This window comes from Talpa europaea (genome assembly GCF_964194135.1).
Source record: "Talpa europaea genome assembly, chromosome: 10".
Taxonomy (NCBI): Eukaryota; Metazoa; Chordata; class Mammalia; order Eulipotyphla; family Talpidae; genus Talpa; species Talpa europaea.
In genome coordinates this window covers 70629653-70654395 of record NC_140077.1, presented here as the reverse complement: position 1 = coordinate 70654395, position 24743 = coordinate 70629653, and the positions used below count along the sequence as shown (strand labels likewise).

The 24743-nt window shown below is 59.5% G+C and overlaps 1 protein-coding gene across 1 annotated transcript; it reads right to left on the bottom strand.

The window, feature by feature from the left end:
- Positions 1-2503: 2503 nt before the first annotated feature.
- CR2 (complement C3d receptor 2) lies at positions 2504-23918 on the bottom strand (the record flags this gene model as incomplete). Its single annotated transcript, XM_084245512.1, has 16 exons — positions 2504-2764; positions 5248-5323; positions 5870-5893; positions 7901-8314; positions 9177-9434; positions 9625-10032; positions 10769-10845; positions 11078-11168; positions 11245-11421; positions 11866-12273; positions 12827-12909; positions 13040-13139; positions 13212-13400; positions 14120-14269; positions 14316-14705; positions 23861-23918. The coding sequence occupies 16 exons, from the start codon at positions 23916-23918 to the stop codon at positions 2671-2673; spliced, it is 2997 nt and encodes a 998-aa protein (XP_084101638.1). The 3' UTR covers positions 2504-2670.
- Between the last annotated feature and the right edge of the window lie 825 nt (positions 23919-24743).

Below are 24743 nucleotides of genomic sequence, written 5' to 3'. Positions count from 1 at the left end.
ACAGCCACAGGTTGGAGCTGTCCACCAAGATTTAGAGTAAAACGCAATTTCTGCATTTTAAAAGATCTGTGTGCGCTAGAGTTATGCAATGATGGTGGGGGGCAAACTTTGTGACGAGAAAAACTCAAACCAAGTGGAACTGAAATGAAGTGTGGGTGCGTGGCAGAGAAGGGCGCTTTTCAGATAAAACAGGGGACTTTCCTGGTGGCGCAGCAGGTTGAACGTAGCGCTGTCAAGCTGTCCGCAGCCTCTGCAGCTTGGGTTCGATTTCCTGTAGGTCAGGAAGATACCCACATGGCGCGGCGGACCTCTCCTGTCTCCCTGCTGTGTCTTCAGTCTATCTGCCTGTTCTGTTCACTGCTCTGTCTCTGGTGAATCCTCTCACCCTCCCGTGCCTCTAGCCTGTACCCCAGCTCTTGTGTAGATAAAATAAATCTTTTTAAAAAAAACAACAAAACTGGGCTCTGCAAAGGGCCATATGGCCTGGGGAGGGCGAGCCCGTGGACTCGGAGGCAGGGGCCTTTGTGGGGCCTCCAGAGAGTTTGTGGGCGCAGCTGGCTTTGCAGGGCACCGCCGAGGTTTCGAGGGGCCGGACCCAGGCTCCCACCTCTGCGCCCCCGCGAGTTGCCTCAGCTTAGCGCAGTGTGGCTGCCACGGCTTGCGCAGGCTCCAGGCTGGGAAGGTTCCTTCTGACTAGCGGCAGCCCAAGGCGCGGCTCTCTGGTCCTGCTCAGGGGGCCGGACGAGGGGGTAGCCTGGTGCTGGGAGTGTCTGGGCCTCTGCCTGCCCCCAGGTGCTGGATCCAAGGCAGAGACAGAGGGTGCCCGCTGGAGGTCCTCCTGGGGCAAGAGTGCTCCACCACACCCCGCTAAGCAGGGACACGTGGGTGCTTTCTAGCATCAGGCTTCCGGAAGGCAGTCTTGGGCTTGAATTCTACCTTTGCTGAAGACTGAGCTTGGCACAGAGAACCTTCCAGTCTTGGTTCCCTTGGTGGGTATTTTTCTTTTAAGATTTATTTATGCACACAAGAGCTGGGGTGCAAGCCAGAGGTGCGGGGGTGAGAGGACTCACCAGAGACAGAGTGGGAAGCAGAACAGGCAGATCGACTGAAAGCCACTGCTGAGGGGAGCAGCAGGGAGATAAGAGAGGTCTGCTGCGCCAAGTGGGTCACCTCCCTGGCCAGGGATTGAACTCATGCTGTAGAGGCTGCAGATAGCTTCATAGTGCTGAGACTTAACCCCTGCACCCCTGGGAAGGTCCTTGGTGGGTGTTATAAGCTCTCCCCAGTGTGGATGATGGGGGTGGAGAGAAACCTAGATGGGGTCCCTCGACAGCCTGGGCCCGGCTGCTGCCCCCAGGGCTTCCTGGAACCTTCACCCCTTCCTGTGGCTTCAGCATTTCTTCCTCAGGCTCCCCTTGCCCGGCCTCTCCTTCCTCCTAAGTGTCCAGTCTCCCTCCAGCTGGCGGGTCCTGATGCTCTGAGACACTCTGAGATACTCCCCCGGGGTCTCCAGGCCTCCCCGCTCCCCAGATCCCAGGCCCTGCTCCCTCCCTGGCAGTAGCCTCCCAGCCAAACCTGCCCAATGGGAGGCCAGTCTCTCTGGCCTGGCCCTGCCCTGGCTTTGGGGCCCCTAGATAGCCCGGCTGTGGGCTGTGAGCAGCACCCAGCATCCCTCCCTCCTGTGGGGACTCAGGCCCTGCCATGGCCTCATCTTGTGCTCTGGGGCTGCTGCTGCTTCCTGCATGCCCCGATTCAGACCCCCTAGGCTAGACCCTTCTCTTCTGCCTGCGGCCCCTGCTGACTCCTGGTCCTATTAGAGGTGGGTCCATGCCCACAGGACCCTCCAATCCACCTAGGCTTCTCCCGGCCAAGCAGACATCACCTCAACTGCTCCCCAGGCATGTGGGCAGAGAGCATGTCACCCCCAGCTAGGTGGGCTCTCTGTGCTCGGCCACCCTAGCAGGTGCGGTTCTGTCTCATGCTGCTCAGACTACAGACACCCGCATCATGGCCCAACTGCCGGAGCCCCAACCCCATGGGGCAGCAGCCACCACTCCCCAGCAGCTGGCCATGTACCCTCCTCCTGGTTATGGGCTGGACCCCCACTCCTGGCCTGTTCCCCTGCCCCACCCCTACCCTACCCGACCTCCACCACCACAGCCTCCAGCCCTCCTTGCTAACACTGGTCCAGCTGCCCCTCCCACACTGGCCAGGGCCTGCTTAGAAGGAGCCCATGGCCCATGGCGCACTCCCCAGTCACCCCCACTGCTGCTTCTCGCTGCCGCTCTCCCTGGTCAGCTGCCCCCATGGGGGGCGCAGGGTCCCTCATTCTTCCTGAGTGCTTCTCACTTGGCCAGCTCCGGACTTCCTGGGGAGACCGCCCCCTCAGGGAGAACTACCCCCCCAGCAACCTGACACCCCCTTCTGCTTTTTTTCTCTTCACAATATTTCATCTTCTCATTTATTTTGTTCTTAATGACTTTGCCGTTTATGTATTTCTTGAATGGATACAAGACTTGCAAACCAGAACATTTCTTGGCACAGGAAGTAGGCAAGCTAACCACATCCACACAGGTTTACCAAACGCGTGCCAAGGCCCTGTGGTTAGTATGAGCTTCTGCTAGGCAGACACGGCGCTGCAGTGGCTGGGTGGGCTCCGGCACTGTCCCGTCAGCTGGCAGGATTGTAGGGGTCCACATAGTGCAGGCCGCGCGGCTCCAGGCTGAGCTCCCCTTCCTTGGGACCTGTGTTGGTGTAGTAGTTCCTGCGTGGGGGAGGGAGAGAAAGCAGGTTTCACGCTGGCTGACGGGGCATAAGCCCGCAGCCTCACACTCCAATGACGGTGGTGCTCCCAGGAAGACTGCCTTTCCCACCTCAGACGTCGCTGCTAAGCCAAGGTTTTGGGGAAAGGCCCATAAAAACAAACCCCTGGAATGGCTGCGAGTTAAGCAGCTTTACCTCAGCTGTGGCGTGTCAGCGACTGGCAACTATCACTCCCAGGAGAACAACACCACTGGGAAGAAGCGTTTATGACACACTCGTATGTTACCACTTGGGACACAATCTTCTAATCTAACATAAAGGGAACTTTTTTCTATTCGATGTTTAACTCAAAATGCTGATGTAGTCACCCAGCAATAAAAACTTGAAACAGCCTGAGAGGACGTTTTTACTGTTCTTTGAAAGCACATGGACATAACTGCGCTTCACGTGGACATAACTGCGCTTCCCAGAGCCACTTGACCAAAGTAAGGGCAGAGCAGGAAGAGGTGATGACCCTGCAGCGGGCCCCAGGGTGAGGAGTCAGGCGGAGGCCAGTTCGCGGGGCAGGACGGTCCTGACTGCGGCCACTGTCACCCACAGCATCAGGTGTAGCAGAGCTTAGATGACTAGAACAGCAGAGCTTCTCCTCCCAATCCCTGAACAGCTTTTGAAAAATGTAACCATGTCGCTAGACACTCTTTTTAAGATGAGTCAGTACTGGTGGACCAAGAGCAGGCCTGAGGTACCTTAAGCATCCTGAGCAAGTGACAGGAGACCCTGGAGCCTGTTAGGCCATGGACAGAAACAAGGACAGGAACGGGAATGGGGTGCATGCTCTGCCCCCTACTCCCCACCCCCAGCACAGCGCTGCATAATGGGGCGAGCGGTTGGGCGGGACGGCAAGGCCAGAGCTTGGGGTCTGTGCAGTACCCCTGAGAGCTTGGGGTCCGTGCAATACCCCCGAGCCTGCCCATTTCCAACTCGTGCAAAGCCCTGGCAGCAAACTCAGCAGCTGGAGGAAACAGATAGGACCCCGGGTTCTATTTATTTAAATGCCCCGTTCCTCTTAGCCGAATTATCTCCTGACTTCCCAGCGACATCCCTATTTTTATTTCTTGAGGCCTTATTTTCCTTGCATCGCTTCCCACCTTCAGCCGCAGCCCCTCCCAACGGCATCTGCCACCCCCAGAGACACCAGGACACAGCCTTCTGCGTTGAGACTGCTGTGGCTGCTGCAGGCACCCCCCCCCCCCGCCTGGGCCACCTTCCCCTCAATGTCACCACCCACACCGCTTCCACCCCCGTGTCCTCACACCAACCAGCGGGTGACCAGCCCAGGGGCCTCCACTCAAACTGCTCCTTCCACCTTAATCCCTCCTCTCTTTGTTACATGCTCCCAGACCCCAGGATCTGCTCCTGCATGGGGGCTTTTCCTGATCAAAAGCCCCAAAAGTGCTTTGGGTCCTCACCAAGTGTCCCAGATCATTATGGTGAGATTCTCTCATGGATTCAAATGGTAAAAAAAAAAAAAAAAAGTTAATAAAGTAAAAATAAAATGGAAATGCCAATCTAATTCCAGATAACAAAGTGTAAAGTGTAATGAGGCAAAACACAGAAGCCTCACGACACATTTAAGCTGCCGTGGAAACAGCAGAGGAGGGAGGAGAGGGCATGTGGACCCAGAAAGGCCTAGTGGGTTCTGAAGGGGAACCGCACAGAAGATGCAGAGTCACCACCAGCCCTGGCCTGAGTGCAATCGCTGCACTTTTGCACTGAACAGTGGCGACCTAGCAGACGCCAACAGGGACAGCACAAGAGGCTAGAGAGGCCAGTCCCCAAGAATGAGAGCCGAGGGTTCCTGCCCACCCCCCCTCACAGTCCAGCAGCAGACACTGTGTTACTTGAGCACTTCCTGGGATGGAAGGACAGAGAGATAAGGCAGAAAAAGGCCCAGGAGCACGGCATATCCAGCCCTGGCTGCTGTATGACAGGTGATCAGCTAGAATTACCTTGCTAGAAAGCCACTTGGTGCTGTAAATGTCATAATATTTATGCACTTATCCCTTGTGACTCTGGGATTTATGCTCAGGAAATCAGTCACTGGACAAGGGGACATTTGGTGTTACTTGCACCATTTTTTACCATCACAATAAATGTGGAAGCCTCTTGACAGCCCCACGAGGCAGAAATACATAAAATAGAACAAAATGTCATTAACTGAAAAGAAAACATGATTTAAAAGGAAACAGGAGAGACTAAGGCAGGAGAATATAATGCTAAACAGACCAGACAGGAACAGACCAAGATAGACATCTTGGTTCGGACTTTTCTCGATTATTATAAGGTGTCCTCTGAAGACCCATAACCAGGAGCTGGAGGTGGCTGGGGCAGCTCCAGCCTCTGCACAGTCCCGGCCTTCCTCGTGCCCTGAGCAGTGTCCGTGTCCACCCATGTGCAGCCACCCCTGTGGTGCCGGGCACTTACCGCTCCCGGTGCTTTAGCATCCTGCACAGGATGATGCTGGTCAAGCAAATCACAAGGATGAAGCCGGCAGAAAGACCTAGAAAGTGAAGCGGAGCATGAGGGGATAGCAGAGGAGACTCTGGTTAGGGAGCTGTGATGGGCCAGTGGCCCAAGGTAGGGACAGCCGGCACCCTGTCCCTTCTCGCACAGGAACGTGGGCCCAGCCACACGCCCCGGTGGGGCTTCCATACCCCCTTTCACAAGGAATCTGAATCAAATCTGCCAAGTTTTCTGTTCTCTGTTCCATTACTGGCATTCTTGTGACTTTCACAAGCACAAGCACATCTGACTTTCAGTTGTGACAGGCCTCTTGCTAAGGCCGACTCAGCCAACCCATTTTGATAACAACAAATTATGCAAGAGACCAGGAGGAATGTAAGCTGAGCTGTCCCCTGGGCAGTGGGGAGAGCTGGTTGTTTAAAACAGTCACTCAACTCTACCCCAAAAAGACGGTTTGTGATGTGACATGGACTTGAGAAGTTTGAGTTAAAGTAACAAAAATTAGCACTTAGCAGGTCAGAGGGCTTCAGAGTCTATGCACGATGTCCTAAGAACTTTTTTTTCAGTATTTAAGAAAACTTACCACTGAGAAGAGGAGCGAGGGAACCTGAGGAGGCAAAACCACAAATATCAGTGGAACCGTGCGATTCGGTGGGCGCCACAGAACATTTTAGAAGTTAACACCCAGCCCCTCCCACTGCACTCTACAGGTATGTTGGCTGTGGCTCCCTCTTCCTTTATTGCTTACGTGACAATTCTAAGGACTTCTAACAATTTTCACTTTCATTAGCTGGAGTAACCCCTTGATGGGAAAAATCAGCATAGTCAGTTTACAGCTGGGATTTCTCAGGCCAGGACAAGCCGTGGACTAGTGGCTGGCGGGTCTATCTCCTGGAGATACTGCCAGGTCAGCAGCTGCCACTCTGACTTTCCTCACTTCCCCATTCTTGGAGGCTCGTGCTTCCTACAGCAGCCACCTGCCCTGGCCCCACTGGGGGCACGGCCGTCACCCCACACCTGCTCAGAGCCAGGAGCCCCCCCACCCCTCCTCGCTGTGAGGGGCTCTGCTCCCAAACCCACCTTGGGACCGGCATTTGGCCAGTGGGGGGTCCCAGCGGTGGTCATCCTGGCACTGGCTCTGGGAGCTGCCCTCCAGCGTGTAGCCGTCCTCGCAGGCCACTGTGACGATGGCGCCATACTGGAAAACGCTCCCCGGCTGCATGCCCTGCCGGGCGCCCAGCATGTGCGCGGGGAAGCTGCAGTTCACCTCTGAAGGGGAGCATCTCGCTGAGCGGGCACCTCCGTGGCCCCTGGCCGAGGTCACCTCTGCAGCCCCCAGGAACTGGCACCCACTGCGTTCTTGCCCCTCCACCAGCCACCCCGAACGCCAGGGTTCTGCTGGCCACCCTCCCCGCATATTGACACCCCTGACACTGACAGCACCAGCCTGGGTGATGACTTCCCAGAAGCATGGAACGGCTCAGCGAGTGGAGCCTGGGTCCCTGCAGGAGACACCCCCACCCCACTCTGGAATATCAGCTCTCAGCGCCGGGGCCCTGAAGTGGGGCCCAAGCTGATGCCTACTAGTGAGCTCTGACTCCTAGGGGCGCAAAGCCCACCTGCTGAGCCTCTTCTAGAATACAGAGACCGCTGTGTCTGCAGCTGGAAGGCTGACCCCGGCTCCTGTGGGAGCACAAGTGGCCATCCTCTTGTAAAGATGAAAGGTGTGAGGACACTTTGTAACAACTCACCCCAGACCAGCCCCACCCACCTCTTGTACTTTGTGGTGGTTAGATTCATTAATGGACCCATTAAATCCAACTAAATGGATGCCATGAATGTATTTTTTAGGCATTTTAAATTGAAAGCAGTCCTGAGACATGGTGAGGAGAGGGGGCCGACAGACCTTTGCAGGAGGGTGGGGGCTGGCTCCAGGCCCCCTCATGAGTGCAGAGCAGCAGCGGGGCCCCTACCAGCAGGTATCCCTGCTCACAGCTGTACAGCACCGACATCCCTGGGGAAAAGCGAGCTGAGGCTCCGCCCGTGTGGTTGCCATTGGGGATGGCTGCCGGCCGGTGACATCCTGAGAAAGCTTGGACACCAAGGGGAGTGCGTGAAACTCCACGAGACTGGCCGAGGATCAGCAGCGCAGTGGCTGGGACCCAGACTCAGTGCTCACTCCTGCTTCCTCTCCCGCCCAAATACACCCAAGCCCCAGGCGCCCACAAAATGCACGAGGGACGCCATCTCGGAAGAGCGTCCTGGTGCCAGGTGGCATGCTGGCCCGGGCAGGAGCCGTGCTGCCTGGGGGCAGAGGCTGCGGGGCTGAACTCTGACTGCCGGGAGGCCCGAGGCCCCAGCTCCCCTCCGAGGCAGCTGTCCCGGCGGGTGCTGGGCCATAAGTCCCAGCCGTTCAGCGACGCTGCAGGCAGACATTCGCCCCACGAAGAACACGCATGTTTCTGTTCTATATCAATACGACTAATAAGGCCAACCCCCGGCCCCCTCTGTGGCGGCGGCCTGCCCGCGCCTGCGCCGATGAGGGAGAGGAGACGGGTCCTGCATCTCCTCCCTGGGCCCCCTGCCCACCGCCCGCCAGGGGCCCACGTCTTACCTTTTCTGATGCACGTGGGCACCCCCGGAACCCACGCCGGCGTCCCCGCGCCATCGCTGCGGCACCTGATCTCGCGACTTCCATTCATCACGAAGCCGGGGTCGCAGGCGACTAGCACCACAGCATCAAGTGCGTGTGGAGGCTCCGCCCCGCTCAGCACTTGGCCGTGCCTCACCTCAGGGGCTGGGCAGTGCGTTGGGGGTGTCGGGGGCGGCAGCAGCTCGCACCGCGGAGGGGGCGCGCTCCAGGACCCCCGACCCATGGCGTCGCGCGCGCACCGGATGGCCTGCATGCCCACGAGCGAGAAGCCCTGGTCGCACTCGTAGGAGACCTCGTGGCCGTACAGGAAGGTCTTGCCCGGCGACCCCGTGTGCCGCCCGTGGCTGATCACTGGAGGAGGCAGACAGCGGACTGCTGCAGAGAGTGGGAGGCCCACTGAGGCGGAGGCTCGGGGTCTGCTCGGCCACACGACACCATGCGGGTTCCTGAGCCCACATGAGGCTGCAGGTGACAGCGGGTGGCATACCCCACCCCAGCGGAGAGCAGCGAGGTTCAGAGCCGCCCAGAGGCAGCCCGGCCCCCAGCTAGCAGCAGAGGCTCTTTGCCCCTCAGAAAAGCCCCGAGTGCCCAGCAGACGTGAGGTCAGCCCCGGGAGCTGCTTCCCAAGGAGGCGCTCTGGCAGTGGGGCTAGCTCGTCTCTCAGGCCCCCAGAGGTTGGCCCTCCCACCGTCACCGGCCACCCCACCATCAGTTTAGCCTTTAATTTACCTTCACAACGAGTGCGACGCTGGAACCAAACCCCACTCCCAGTGTCCTGACACTGCCAGTAAGTGTGCCCCACCAGCTGGTACCTGCAGGGAGAGCTTGCGCGTTCCTGGCCCAGGCCCCTCGCCTGCGGCCCCGTGTCCTCCGACCACAAACAAGGGCACCTGTGAACCAGGCTGTGGCAACAGCCAAGACAGGGCCTCACAGAGGGAGCTGCTCAGGCCTCGGATGCTCCCAGCAGAGCCACGCTGGCACCAGAGGCATCTGGACCAGGGCTGCGTGATCCCCACAGAGCCCCAGGGAGGCCCAGGTGGGGGGCGCTGGCGGGCAGCTGGCGGAGGGTCCCTCCACTCACCCCTCTGGGCAGGAGGTGTTGGCTGCAACCACAGGAGACCTGGCGGGTGGGTCCTGCATCTCCTCTCCCACAGGCTGACACAGAGTTTCTGGAAGAGCAGAACTGGGTCATTCCTGGCCGCCAGCCAGGGACCGGAGGTGGCTGAAGCGTAAGTACCTTCACACCGAGGGGCGGAAGGGCTCCAGGTCCCTGACGGCGCACAGCGGCTGGACTTGCTGCCCACAAGCAAGAACCCGGGGTCGCAGCTGTAGTCTACGCTGGTCCCAGGGACAAAGAGTGCCTGGCTGGAGCCCGTATGCCTGCCGTGGAGGGGCCTGGCCGGCGGCCCGCAGCCTGAGGAGACACTCCCGCATGAGCCCCAGCCCTGAGCGCCCCACGCACCACACAGTGCATCACGGCAGCCTCCATCCAGAGCTGAGCCCGAGTCCAGCACTGCCTGACCACTACTGCTCGCGCACGGCCTACTCGTGCACATTGGAGCAGGCCAGGGCCTCAACCCAAGATTCGCCCGACCACAGAGCAGAGGGCACCCCGTGACCCCAGTTTTGGGTGGGGTGACACACGGAACAAGGACGCCAACACCTCATTGCCCCAGTAGCTGTACCTTTCTCACAGGTGGGTATTTCCGGGTCCCAGGAGCCATCAGCTTTGCAGCGAATCCGCCTGCTGCCCTTCAGAGTGAACCCTGGCTCGCACTGGACCTCCACACTGTAGTTGTAGGAGTACGGGGCTTCGCGGTCTGACATCTGGCGCCCGTGGAGCACGTGCACTGGGGGGCACTGTGCAGCTGGGAGGACAAGCAGGCAGGCGGGGGCGGGGCCACTCCAGACACCGTGGCGCTGGTCCAGGCTGGTGCAATGCAGGACAGGCTGCCCGACCAGCTTGAAGCCCACACCCGGTTCTGGCCCAGAGCTGCACGTGTAGGTGACGGTGGCTCCATACGGGGCCTCCTCCGAGGCGCTCCCCGTGTGTGACCCGTTGGCAATGGTGGGGGGCGGCGGGCAGGTGATTTCTGGGAAACAAGAAGTGAGACTTGAGTTGAGTCCCCCAGGGGGACTGCACACTGGGGTGAGAATCCAAGCAGGAGATGGGCTGTGGCCCCAGGTCCTGGGGGAAGTGAGGTTGGGAGGTGAGACTGGCACCAGGCTCAGCACGTGTGCGAAGTGTGCGTGAAACTCAAACAGGCCGGTGGGGGGCGGGGTGGGAGACTTTTGCAGGTAATCTTGGTTGAAAGTGAACAGGTAGGTTAGCACAGTGTGAGGCAGGAAAGCCCAGCAGTAAAATACTAATTAAGAAAATTCTTTTCTGAGTTACTGATGGGGTAGTGAAAGGCAGGGCTGAGCTGAATGGCCCTGACCCCTGTGCTGTGCTCAGGGAGGGGACAGCAGGCAGAAGCGATTTCCTCCCCACGCAGGTGGAGGCAGGCCCTCTTGAGCTGAGCCTGTCTCTGGTCTCAGGCTGGGGTTATGCAGGAGGCTAGCACTTCTGGGCAGTCACAGGACTCGCTGTGGTCCAGAGGGCAGCAGGCCAGGCCTGGTCAGACACCAGTGCCCAAATCAAGGGGGGCCTCAGCCCCAGGCCTCACCATCCTGACTGACCACAGGAGAAAATCTCATCCACATCGCGAGACGGTGGCTCTGAGGATCCTGGCCCAGCAGCTGCCCTGGAGCTGGAGCTGGTGGTGCTGGGAGGGCCAGACCCGGCACAGCCCAGCCCACATGACCTCTGTCGTGACCCTGCTTGCTCACCCTCGCACAGCCGTGTCTCCACAAACCACGGGGCTGGGCCTCGGCACAGCTGGAACACACTGCCTCCAAGCTGGTACCTGGAGAGGAGAGCTGGTCAGGCACAGCTGGTGCTGCTGGGGGGCCGGCCTGGCCCAGAGCAGACAGGTCTTGGGGGTCAAGAAGGGCCAAGAAGAGGTGTAGCCACAGGGCGCCGCCCCGTGCAGGGCAAGGGAGGCCAGGACTCCACGCAAGGATGTCTGCGTGGCCCAGCCGCCCTGGGGCATTCGAGGCGGAGCCCACTGGTCACTTGGCCCAGACCGCCTCACTCACCCCTCTTCGCAGGAGGAGTTCACTTCCGGCCTGACGAACTGGCCTCGGGGCCTCTCAAAGAGCTGCTCTCCCTCGGGCTCGCACTCCGCCACTGCGTGATTAGCCGGCTTGAGACTTGGCCCAGGCCCCGAGCCCCACACCCCGCCCCCCTCGCCGCAAAGCCGCACCTCTGCACCGGGGGGCAGCGGGCATCCACTCGCCGTGGGGGCTGCAGTAGACGGTGCCCTCGCCCTCCAGCACGTGGCCGGGCGTGCAGCTGTAGGTCACGGATGTCCCGGGTGGGAAGTGCAGCCTACCGCCATCCACCCAGTGCCCGTGGGGGACCTCAGGTGGGGACTGGCACTCTGGGGAGGACATGGGGTCCTGAGTGGCGTATCCATAGAGGCAGCAAACGGGCGCAGCTGGGCCTCTGCACATGGGGCTGGCAGCCTTCACCCACATCCTGTCTGCTCCAAAGCGGCTACACATTTTGCCAGGTCCTACTTGGCCCTCTGACTCCTCCCTTTGGCCCTCTGGCCCTTCCCCTTGGCCCTCTGGCGGCGTCTAAATGGGGTGCTGATAGACCCTGAGCAGAGCTCTGCTGACAGCCTTCTGACAAATCACTATTAAGACAAACAAGCTTTTTGCCCAGGTTTTTCCCTGAAGAAAAGGGCAACCCAATGCCCCCTCGCATGTGTCCCCACAGGCCCCCTGGACAGCAAACGGGCGGCTTCTCTCTGGTGTGTACCCTGTGGGCAATGCGTGGGGCAGCCCGCCCCTCCCTCCAGCCGCTCTCACAGGACACGCACCTTTCTCGCAGACAGGGGCGGCCGGCTCCCAGGTGCCTCGGGCCGTGCAGCGGGCCCCCGGGCTGCCCCTCAGGGTGAAACCGTCCTCGCAGGCAAAGCGCACAGTGTCATTGTAGGAGTAGTGCTCCCGCGACCCTGATAGCACCCGGCCCCTCCTCACCCGGGGGGCGGTGCACTGGAGGGCGGGCCCGGAGAGCACGCATTGTGGCGCCGGGCCGCTCCAGAGCCCAGTGCGCTGGCCGTCCGAGGTGCACCGGAGCGTGCGCTCACCCTGCAGCTTGAAGGCCACCCCTTCCTCAGGGTCCGGGTCGCAGGTGTAAGTGATGTTGCTTCCAAACGGAGCGGGTACCCTAGGGCTGCCCGTGTGGTGACCGTTGAGGATGGAGGGTGGCGGTGGGCAGAGAATCTCTGGGGACACAGGACACAGGACGGCAGCTGCACTGGGCACGAGGAGGCCCTGACCACCCTGGGGTGCCGGCGCCCACCTTTCCCACACATGTGTGGTGCCTGCAGCTCTGGGGGCCAGTGGCACCATGGCTTCCCACACTGCGTGCCAGGGGAGGGAGTGCCCCCTGAGCTCTGCCCACAGCTCCTCCCACAGCTCCACCCCCAGAGCTCCCCCCACCCCTCAGATCACTCAGCCCCCAGAACCCAGAGGAGCCTCTTACTCCAGCTTACCCAGCTCCAAGCAGATAAACCATGAGGGAGACACATGCCGGGGCCTGGAGCTTCAGCCCACCCCCTTCTCCAACACCAGCCTACCCAGATGCTGGGTGCTCACGGCCCTCCCTAGTCTCCTGAGGGGTCAGTGGCTGTCAGTGACTGAAAACCCTGTGTCCCATGGTCCCACTGGGGACTGGCCCCATCCTGCCCGGGGTCCAAACCCTCTCCAGGGATGCGGTGGAGTCACCCTCGTCAACGTCAGCACCTAGCAGGACCAGGGCCAAGCGGCCTCACCCACCCTCACAGACTGGCATCCTGGTCCATGTGGCCTGCTGCCCGGCCATCACACATTGGCTGGAAGGCTGGCCCAGCAACCAGTACCTGGGGACAGAGGTGGTCAGCACACTCATGGCTGGCCCTGGCACCAGCCCCCAGCCCCTAGCCCCAGCCTGGGCCCATGACCCCACCCCCCACCCCAGGGCACTGGGCCAGAGCTATAGGAGCCACTCACCCTGGGTTGCAGCGGAACATCATGGTCTCACCCACACTGAGATTCCGGGGCCCCTGGACCTGCCCATTGGGAAACGGCCCTGGGGGCGGACACTGGGCCTCTAGGAGAGCGAGCGAGGGTGAGAGGGCGCCCCCCCATGCAGCAGCCCCAGGCCCGGGCGCCCAGTCCCTACCTCGACACGTGGGGGGGGCGGCGCTCCAACGCCCCGAGGACAGGCAGCGGAGGGTCTTCTTCCCGTTCAGCAGGAAGCCGGGCTCACAGTTGTAGGTCACGGACAGCCCCGGCGCGAAGGTGCCCAAGTTTCCTGCCGTGTGGTTTCCGTGGGGGATGGCAGGCAGCGGGGGGCACTCCAGGGGGACATCTCGACACACATGGGGAACAGGCGTCAGGCGTGTCCTGCTCAGCAGGGCCTGCCCTGTGGGTACTGCTCACCCCCTGAAAACCAGACCCTCGGGGCCTTCCCCTCACTCAAGCGCAGCCACATTAGCCACCAGGAGCACCTCCTGCTTCTCTAGTTATAGTCCCGGAGCTACGTTTATACTGAGGAAACCACATCACAGAGAGAAGTTCATGTCTACCCATATGCTCCCCCGACCCTAAGTCCCTTGTTTAGGGGTCATCCTGCCGCGATCAGCGCTGGGGCGTGGGGACCCTGCTCACTGGGTCGCTGCTCCTCCACCCCCCACCCCCGCTGGCTTCTTGCTACTCGAGGCCTCCCCAGCCCAGCCGGAGACGGCACGGCTAGGAGCTGTGTCCTTCTCCTACCTTAGCCTCTTAACAGTTTCTTAATTGAATTAGAATTGATTCATATTGTTCTTTAAGAAAGTAAGTCTCAATGGTGTGACTTTCATAGAATAGTGTCAGTCTCTAAATGTCTGACTGAGGTTTCACCGGGAAAAGAAGCCACGCCAGGCAGGCAGGACTGGGGGCTTCCAGCTGGTCTCAAGTCAGGGATCTGAAATGCTTGTAGCAGCTGACGTGGGAAACAGATCACTTAGGAAAATGTTTCAAGAGGGAACAGGCCCTGTTTCTGCCTAACACTCTGACAGCCACCCTGGCTACGGCAGGGCGGCTCACTACCAGGCCCCAGGCCTCCTCGAGTCAACAGCAGCCCCGCCCCCTTCACAGTGAGCACGCAGACCCGGCCAGTGCCCCACAGCCAGATGCTGCTGCTGCTGGACGTGCAGCCCCACGGGAAGCAGGCAGGAGCCATGACCCTGCCCAAGCCACCTGGCGCAGGGACCAGAGCGGGAGGGACAGCGGCCATGCCACTCACCTCTCTCGCAGATGGGCAGTGGGTTTGGGCCCCACGTGCTGTTTGCCTGACACCACACGGTCCTGTTCCCCCTCATGGTGAAGGTCTTGTGGCAGGTGAAGCTCACGGAGTTGCCATGTCTATAGGGCGGCCGGGACCACCTGTCCCTGGAGCCATCAGGCACGACCGGCTCCTTGCAAGTGGCCTGCCGGTTGTAGTACTCGCAGCGGGGGGCGGGCTTGTCCCAGACCCCCGTCACCTGGTCGTAGGTGGAGCAGAAAAGCACACTGTCGCCGATGAGGCGGAAGGCCGCTGGGCAGCTATACCTGATCACAGCCTTCAGGTTAATGACCCCTTCCGTGTAGCTGTTCCAGCCATTTTCGATAGGAGGGGGAGGGTCACAAGAAATTGCTGCAAAGGAGAAAAGGATAAATGAGGTCACGCATTGCAACAATGGAGAAGTTCATGCTGAGGTTAAGCCGGTTTCTCTGACTTGATGTCTGTGCCAGCATCCAGGCCCCTGCGTCCCCCACCATCCCCGGCCCTCAGCAATCTCGTCCAGCAGTGCCGTGACCAATGTCAGCAAGGCCGGTTCCCACCCCGTCCTCACTCTTATCTCGTAGGTGAGGACAGCGCCGTCATTTGGGAGATCTGGGTTTATCTTCAAAGACTAAAAGTGGAGCTACTGTCATGACCTGGCCATCCTGCCCTTGGAAGCCCATCACAAGGATGTGACCCCATCGAGGTGGACATCCGTGTGTTCCCCAGAAACACAGTGTCGTTTACAGTAGCTGGACAGGCGAGGCAGGTGGTCACCAATGGGAGAATGGGCCTAGCCAGCCTGGAGCACCGTCCCCTTGGGAAAGGTGAGACGTACCCTCTGCACACCCAAGGGACTCGGGGAAGCATATGGTGCTGACAGGATGAGTGTGGACAGATAGGCAGCAGGTGTCTGACAAAGCGAAACCTTACAATGAGGAGACACCAATACACAAAGGGCTTTCAAAGAGTAAAGGGGGAGGGCTCAGGGGACACTGGTATGGAGATGCAGCTGGTAGATTCCAGGGCCGAGAGCGGGAGCAGGACGGGCTGACCACACGCTGGTTGCCCGGGGAGGCTCCTGGCCCGGCCTTGGCTCCAGACCCCACTCACAGCAGCAGCCATGCGGCCTTGGGCAACTGGCCCACCCAAGCCTCGGCTCCCTGGACAGTGACCTAGGAGAGGCCAGTGCCTTTGCAAAGCCAGTGCCTGGAAGAGACTCGAGGCCCATTCAGCATACACCCAACGGAGCCACAGTCAAGGCCGCTCTGCCCGGCTGCCGGAGCTGGAGTGCCGGGCTCACCACTTACTGGAGCTGCCCTGACAGAAGCACAGACCTCAGTCCCTCATCTACCCCTCTCGACAGGTGTGAGGATCTTCATCATCGGCAGATGCGTGAGCCCTCCCTGATGAGTCTGAGTTGGGGGGCACCACTAGCCCCAGCGCTTCTGCCCCGCTTTTCCTCAGGAACCTCTCGGGGGCGGAGGGCCCACAGCCAGCCCACCCAGGCCCCTCAGAGCCGCTCACTAAGCATGCGTCAGAGCCTGTCCTCACACACATAACACAAGACACAACACGGCGTCCATCAGAGAGACTTAGCTTTGGCTTGCGCTCTAGAATGTCCAGAGGAGGGTGAGCTGCACATGTTTAAAAAACACACGGACAGACAAGAAGCTACAACCGGGAAGAGCATTAGAACACACCGAAAACGAAGAAGCAAGACCCATCCCGTCCTTAATTCTTTTCACTTCTACTCACGTTCACAGACCGGAAGCCCATTGCTCCAGCGCACCACTGGGCCTGCCACGACGCACTGGCTAGTGGGGTGGCCGATTAGCCGGTACCTTAGACAACAGGGGCACATGGTGACCAGGACAGGCCATCTCCCACACCCACAATGAGGGGCGCTCTGTCCAGCACCTGTGGCTTGAGGGAGCCGCTGAGATTCTGGGAGGCAGCTCAGGGAGGGGACCTTCGGGTCCGGTGGAAACAGAAAACCCTAATGGCCACATTCTTTTGAAAACCCACCCTTTCCTCTTCTACCCCATCCAAATATCAACATTCTCTTCACAGTTTAGGAGGGAAAAAACTCAATCCCTAGTGCAGAAGGACCAGTGACCTTGTGCCCTGAGCCCCCGAGGGCCCCAGTCACACAGCTCCACCACCTGCCCATTCTCCCCAACAGGAGCCACATTTTCAGTGAACCTCCTCCCAGACTGGGGCCCCCACATTAATGCCCCTGGGAAAGCCAATGGGATTTGCTTAGCCACAGGGTTCTTAGTCACAGAAGGTGCTGGAATGGGAAGAGGAGAAAGTGGACCCTTTAGGATCGCCCCAGGTCCCGCTCAGGGCCGGACTCACACTCACCCCATGTCACAAACAAAGGAGACCTCAGCCCCCAGCTGGAGACTAGGAGGAGCCAGCACGCGGCCATGGAGGAGGCGGGCTGGGGTGTCAGCGCATGATTCCGCTAGGAGAAAAGCGGGGGCTGGCATAGGAAGCCCCAGGCAACAGCCACACTTCCCCAGGGGACGGCCAGGCACCTTCGCAAGTGGGGACCGTGTGGCTCCAGGTCCCTGAGGACGTGCAGGTCACAGGGTTCACACCCCGGAGGGCGTAGCCTGGCTCACAGCTGTAGGTGACCTCCCGCCCCGGCGGGAAGAGCTCATGGCCGGCCGTGTCAGAGTGACCATGCCGGACACGCGGCGGGGATAGGCACCCTGTGGGGACACCACGCCGGAGGCCTTGACTTCTGAAACAAGCAGCTCTTCCTACAGCCGGGGGTGCATAGGGGGCGGGGGAGGAAGGGGCAGGTCTCCCTGGCGTGGGGCAGAGGCCCGAGGCCAACGTGAGAACCAGCCACCCGACTTTCCCACCTGATGTCCCGGAAAGACAGGACCCTCCAAAACTGTGCCAAGTAGTATCTCCCTAACATCACAGCCAAGGCAACCAACCCCTGAAAGACACTTGCCCCCTGGGATCTACTTTCTTCCTGGCCCCCAAGCCAGGCCCTTCCTAAGGGGCAATGAGACGCAATCTTAATTTTAGTTGTCTTCATAGAGCCTCCATTTTTCATCTGAGGAGATGCCACAGTGTCTACCATGCTCCAGTCAAACTCCAGCCTCAGCTGATTTTCCTTTCAGGGATGACCATGACCGAGAGCTTGTTTCACTGTCATTTCCATAAAAAGATCATCATGTATGTCTAGAGGGAAATCTTCCACATTAGCTTGAGAGCACACACTTTCTTGGCACTGTTGTCTAATTTCCCTACTTTAATGCTGACCTGGCACTGTCTCAGGATAAATCTACCTCTTCCAGCAACTGTTAGACATCACTCTCTAGCTCACTTTCAAGTTCTCTGGCTGGGATGCCTGGCTGTGCAGATGCCCTCCTCCTGCGCCCCCCACCACGGGCACCCATGTGTGCCCTGGCCCCTGAGCCTGTGTGCCTCTGGCCCTGCTCCACTGACTCACCCTGGAAGCATGTGGGCAGCGGGGGGCTCCAGCTGCTATCCGCTTGGCACCAGGCAGTGCCGCTGCCCTTCATGGTGAAGCCAGGCTGGCACGTGAACATCACGGAATCGTTTAAGGAGAAGGAACGTCTAAATCCAGACTTCATGATCCCATTCTTAACTTCTGGAAAGGGGCATTTGACCCGAGGAACACACCGAGGGGCGGGGCCGCTCCATTCGCCAACCCTGTTGTCTTTGCTGGTGCAATAGATTGATGCCTCCCCCACGAGGTCAAACAGCTTTTCTCCGTTCCGCCCCACATGGCACCGGTACCTCACCACCGCGCCATGGGAAAAGCTGTCTGCACTCCCACTGCTGAAATCCCCATTGGAGATGGCTGGGGGTGCCGCACAAGGTATAGCTTTTGCGGGGGTGGGGGGGTAGGTGGGGAGAGAGAAGACATTTCGGTGTTACACGTTCTGGGGATCTTGCCTTCATGCGTCTGAACCCAACTTCGGCTCCACCTACAGTGACTCCATGTTGTTGAAATTCTGTCTCTACCTCTTGAAGACACGCTTGGTGGGAACTGAGCTGGCCGGGAAGGTCCCGGACCAGCCCATGGAGCTCAGAGGCCCTGACTGTGCACCCACCCCCATCACCCGGATGCGGGTGGCCTGCATCTCCCACGGGGTAAAGCTTGCGGTGTCAGCCTCGGCAGACTTAGAAGCAGGCGCCCGTGCAGCAGGCACTGCTCCTGTCTAGGGGGACCCAGGAACTGTACTCACGGGGGTGTGGCAGGTTGGTGGGAGACGATAAACAGAGCGAGCTCTGTGTGTCCGCCACCCAAGCCCACGTGGCCTCCTGGGGCGCCAGGGCTGCGGGGCCCGATCCCTAAACGGGATGCACTGGGCATGATACAGGGGCCACGTTACTCACATTCACAGAGTGGCGGGTCTGTGTCCCAGGTTACAATGTTGCCTGAGACAACAACACAGGTAGCGTTTGGGTCACCAATGAGCCGATACCTAGAGAAGAGGTGAGGGCCGTCTCCCATCTGGACATTGACTGACGGGAGCTCAGCTCCTCCTCCAGACAGTGGCAAAAAGATGTCATGTGTGCCTGACAATGGTGACTAAACACTGATGTGTGCATCTGGCCAGCAACACTGGGGATGTCGGCTTGGGTCAGGGGTGGCCCAATTCCTCCCTCTTTTGGGGTCTCCCCCAGGACACGTCCCGAAAGGCTGCTCCGTAGTGGGGCAGGAACATGCTCTTGGGCTTACAGCTTTGAAGGGCAGGTGGTGACCACTCGTATCTCCTTGGAAGATGGATGGTCCCCAGGGGAAACCACTGCTGGCCCGGGGCCTAGAGATGCCATGGTCCACTCACCCAGCATCACAAGAATATGTAACTGTTGACCCAAACTCGACCCCCGTGTACATGAGGACAGAGCCATGGAGGAGTTCTTTGGGGTTCACACATGATTTACCTACAAGGGAAACAAAACAGAGTCGGGAGCTGGGCCCTGGGCTGCTTTGTGTTTTTATCATGTCCCCCCGGCCACACTTGCTGACCAGAGCTCACTCAAAGGGGCTTTTGACATTTACAAAATTTGCATCTCCCCAGTCAACCCCAGAACACAGTTTGGCTTAGACATGGTCTGTGTCTGTGGTCAGCCATGGTTTATCACCTTGATTTCCCTTTTTCACGTTCTGTCAGTTGGTGGCATCATCTACCAAACGTTCTGGCTTAAAAAGAAACCCATACATCATTTCTGTAACTCCTGCTACCCCAGCCGTTACTCAGTTCAAAAGTCACCCAATTGTAATGACTGAAGGACAGAAATTTCTCTCCGGAGCAACTGTTTTGCCCTCATTGTCATCTCTCCTGATCACAAGTGACAGAATGCACCTTCCCAGCCCTGCCTCTGCCGGCGAGCAATCCTCGTGCCCTGCAAGCATGTCCTTGTTCCCTGCGAGCACATTCTCGAGCCCTGCGCGCACGTCCTCGTGCCCTGTGCTCCTCTCTGCTGGAAGCACAGGGGCGTCATGCCACTCCCCACAGTGCGACGACTTGCCATTGTTCACTAGCAGGAAGACTCAGCAGGCACACGGGCGATGCCACCCAGCCAGTGGCCCGTCTTCAGCGAGTGTGTCACCTCCAAACAGATTGAATTTTTCTATTTTCTAAAGACACCATGTTCCTTCCTACCCAGACACTCTTGCGTGTGCCATTTCCTCTGCTGCTAATCCCAAGCCTCCCCTGGCTCTCCTGAGTAGCTCTGTAATATCACAGGACTTATCTCTATAAATAAACACACTTCATCACAGAACAGAATTTACTGAGAGGCAGTCTCTGCAACCCGTGCAGGGATTCCTCCAAGAGAGGGACAGCAGTCACCTCCCCTTATCCAGGCAGGCCCCTCACCTCTGGTGGTCCCCAGAGAGTTTCTGAGGGGGAGGGATGAGGGGGAGTCAGTTTTCCTCGCGTGCTCACCCCTGAGGTTACTCTGGTGCAGCCCAGAGACCATGGAGCAAGCTCAAGGGCCGAGAGGGTAACAGGCTGGGGCACTGTGCTGAGCGGACCCCAACACCCTCTGAGCTTAGGAGGACAGGAGAACATGGCGTGTCAAGGGCCCCCTGCATCCGACATGACTCCCTGATGCACTGGACTATCTGGCAAGTGACTGGTCCACGGCGCGCATAGTGCCGGGGCAGGTGAGGCCCCCGTTACACGCTACTCACGTTGGCAATGCCGCCGGACGTCGGCCCACTCGGAGGTCTCTAGGCAGAAGGTCTGGAATGTCTTCCTCTTATACCCAGGGAGGCATTCATACATCCAGGCTGTGCCAACAGCAAACTCAGACTGATCACTCTGAACTTTGGGTTTAGCAAAGGGGTACCTTGGCAGGAACTTACACTGGCCTGGAGACAAAGACCAGAGGAAGGTCAAACCCAGGGCCAGCCTCCCCGCTGCAGTGCTCAACCCCCAGGAGCTTGGGCTCCAGGACCCAGCTGGGGTGGGGGCGGGCTTGGCCTGCCAGGCGGGGGCAGACACAGAACAAGCTCAGGAGCAGCGGCTGCAGGGCGGACTTCAGGAAGAGCTAGCAAAAATCACTTTCCATCAAATTCCAAACAGAACCTAGAGTTATTCCTTCTTACCACTGCAGAAATGAAAACGAAAGCCTTATAAATAGAAACTTCTGGCAAAGCACAGGAAGGTCAGGTCCACCTTGTGTGCTGAGCACAGCCAGGACTCTCTAACCTAATGGACTTGCTTCACTGTGACATCACTGGGTCATGACACTTCTCTGCACACGTGCTGTTACCTTCATGAGGATCCCTATGCCCCCAGGAAGGCCCCCTGAGTGCCTATTCTGCACAAACCGTGGCCTTCCACTGCAGAGGTGAGGGGACAGTTCGCTGAGACCTGCTCCAGGCCCTGACACACTCATCCAACTCTCCCCCTCCCCACCCAGGTGGCTGAGCTGGGGTCTCCCAAGGGAAGCACAAGCCTGGGAAATCCGCTGGGTTCACAAGGTACAAAGGGCAGTGATGCAAGGACTACGATGGAACCAAGGACTCGAGCAGCAAGAACTTTGGCGCACCTCCCTGGGGGTGCAAGGGGTAAGTCTCAGTACTATCAAGCTATCGCCAGCCACTGCTGCATGAGTTGGATCCCCTGCCAGGGTGCTAAACCCACATGGTGCAGCAGACTCTCCTGTCTCCCCGCTGCTCCCCTCAGCAGTGGGTTTCAGTTGATCTGCCTGTTCTGCTCCCCACTCTGTCTCTGGTGAATCCTCTCACCTCCGCAATTCTGGCCTGCACCCCAGCTCTTGTATATGCATAGATAAATAAATAAATAAGAGGAAGACGGGAGCTTTGGCACACGGCCTTGAGGGGCGAGAGAACACAGACACTTTCTGCACAGAGACCTGGGAAGGTCTTGTCCCTGAGGGCAGGCGCAAGCATGCACTTGATGGCAGTGCCATCACAGGGCCCGAGATGGGAAAGGCCTGCTAGCCGAGACCCAGGAGGCACAGAGGGCTCAAGGTCACGGTGCCAGCCTAAAGCCGGTGCCATACCAGGCTGGGGCACAGGGGCGGGATGCAGCGGCCATGCACCTCCAAACCATGGCCAAAGCAACCAGCAGAGTCGTTTGTGGAGAACAGGGAGGGGTGCTTTATTCGGGCCTGAGTGGCTTAGAAATCTCTTTGAAGTTCTACAAATGAAGAGGAAAAATGAAAAGGACCTGAAAATTAGGTCACAAAGCGAGAGTGAGTCACTGTCAGACGCCTCGGGACATGGGGGGTGTTCTGAAGGGCGCACAGCGCGTCAGCCAAAACCAGGCCTCAGCCAAGCACATGCCTCCAGAGGTCAGCTCCCAGCACAGGCAGGCCCAACCCACACCCACCAGCAAACCAGGACGAGGAGACGGCAGACACGTCGCGCACCACCCAGAGGGAGGGGACAGGGCAGCTGCCTCAGTGAGGACGGCTGGGAGCCTGTGAGGGCCACGCTGATAGGTGCTGGGGGGGACACAGAGGCAGGTGTGGCCAGAACAGGTGACCCAGATGAATGGTCAGGTCGGAAGCTGCACAGGCGGTGATGGCCCAGCCACCCAGGGGCCCCCGGCATCAATGAAAAGAGGCTGGCTGCTGCCTTAAAGGCTGGTGGGCAGGCCCCCAGTCACAAAGGGGCCAGAGCCAGAGACCCCGGGCCAGGGGTCCTACCGGGCTTCTGAGCAGCAGAGCGAAGCACAAGACAGCCTACCTTGTGCAAACCCTCCCACCCCCGTCCCCGGAAAGCTGCAGCCTAGGCTGGGGAGGCTGGACAGGCCACTGCAGCAGGGGCTGTGGGGCAGGAACGGGTATCCCCCTCGCTGCGGGGCAGGGGCAGGTCCCCCCACTCCTGCTTCCCGAGCCCCAACAAAAGTGGCCTAGAACACAGCTCTGCCATGGTCCTGTCCGCTGCTCCCTGCACTTGGGATGACAGAGTGGCTGGGCTTTGACTGCATGAGGGAGAGGGTGGAAGGAAGGAGAGGGTGGGGAGAAGGCAGCTCCGCACCCAGGCCATTGCACAGGGGACAAGGCGGGTTCAAGAGGGGAGACAGTGAAGACAGCGCTTGGGGAGCAGGGCTGTTCGGGGCAGGAGAAAGTGGAAGTAGACGGGGAGCTGTGATTAAACAGGTGTGCTGGGGTGCCAATGTTCCCATGCCGGCTCCCCCAAAACAGGCCCCTGCAGCCATGCAACTGCTTATTGCTGATATTCAACAGCACCCAGCAACGCCCACCCTGCTTTGCCGAGTCATCTGACACGCAGGGAGCTGGGGGGCTGACACCGGTGGAGTCTGAGGGGCAGGGCATTGGAGGACACCCACTCCTGAGGTCTGAGGGGGCTTCTTGATAAGGAAGTCATTGCAAGGGGGGAGTGGTTATTACAAAGTCAGACCCACATCTGTGCCCAGGGACTCCCATGGCCACAAACTATGACTTCTTCACAATTTGACCACCCTGTGGCCAGTATGAGAGACCCCCTCCCTCTCCCCACCCCAGCCCGGCGGGGCCATCACAAACAGGAACCTCATTCTGTCTCCACATTTCCAAGCAGCTACAAAGTGAGTCTTCCAGAAAGCAAGCCCAGAGAGCCTTCCCAACACCCCATCAGCATCCCGAGGAGTGTGAGACCAGGAGGGCAGTGGCTCCTGAGCCTTGCCCCAGCAGGTGGGCAGGTTGCTGGGGCTGGGACCCTGTTGGGAGGGGCTGGGACCAAAGACCAAGCACCTGTGGCCACAGCCAGAGCTGGAGGGAGTGGGAGGAAGTGGGAGGTGGAGAGCAGCGCTGAGTCGCAGCGGGCTCTGCTCAGCGCCCCAAAGTTCAGGCGCCTCTCTGGGCTGCAACCTCCACTACTAGCTGCCAGGTCCGGGAAGGAGGACCCAAGAACCAGGAGATCGCGGGGTTCCCCACAGCGGGCGGGGGCCTCCCGGTGCCCGGCAACGCCTCCATTCCCGCCTGGGATCCCGCTTTGCTTCACGAGGCAGAGGAGCCCCGGTCTCCGCGCTCCCCTCCAGGCTCACCGAGGACCCCAGGCGCGACGAGAGCCAAGAACACCCAGCGCAGACCCGCGGCGCCCATGCCACGCGGCGGCCGGCGACGGCGTCCAGACCAAACCTCCACGGCTCCGACGGCAGGGCTGGGGCAGGAGGCAGCGGCTGCCGAGCAGGGGCTCTTAAGTAGGGTCCCGCACCACCCCGTGTGCGCTCAGCCTCTCACCTGAGGCTCCCCCGCCCGGGACCCTACCGTGATGGAGAGGAGGGGCGGGGCGGGGCGGGGCGGGGCGGGGCGGGGCGGGGGAGGCGTGGTGGGGAGGGGAGACACCAGGACTTCCTCACACTTTATTTAGCTGATTAGCTTTTTCCAACTTCATGAGGGCAGAGAGCCAGCGCATCAAAGCCCAGCAGTCCTCACCCCCACACCCATGCTAATACAGGGACCTCCCCCTCCCTTCCCTGCTCTCTCCCCTCCCCGCTTCTCTCCCTCCGCGTCCTGATTGTATCCACTACATAAAATTCTAAAGCAAGAGAGTCCAAACCTCAGCTTAGAAAGCACTTACTTATGAGACTGAGCAACACCCACCTCTGCCCCAGGCCTTTTATTTTGAAGCATTTTCCACAGAAAATAGTGCAAAGAATCGCCATCTATCTGTCACCTGGGGTTTCCAAATGTTGACATTTTACGAGATTTTCCCTGTCACCCTGTCTGTCTGGACACGAGACATGGCTGGACCCAGGCATGTGGCTCCAGAATCACAGGATCCGGCACTGGGCCGAGGGGCCACAGGCTCTGGCCCCATCTGTGAGGACAAGGACATTCTCTTACACAGCTGCCCAGGATGCGAAAACAGGACGGGACATGGCTACTACTTACTGTCTCAGTGACAGGATTATCAAGCTTCTCTGC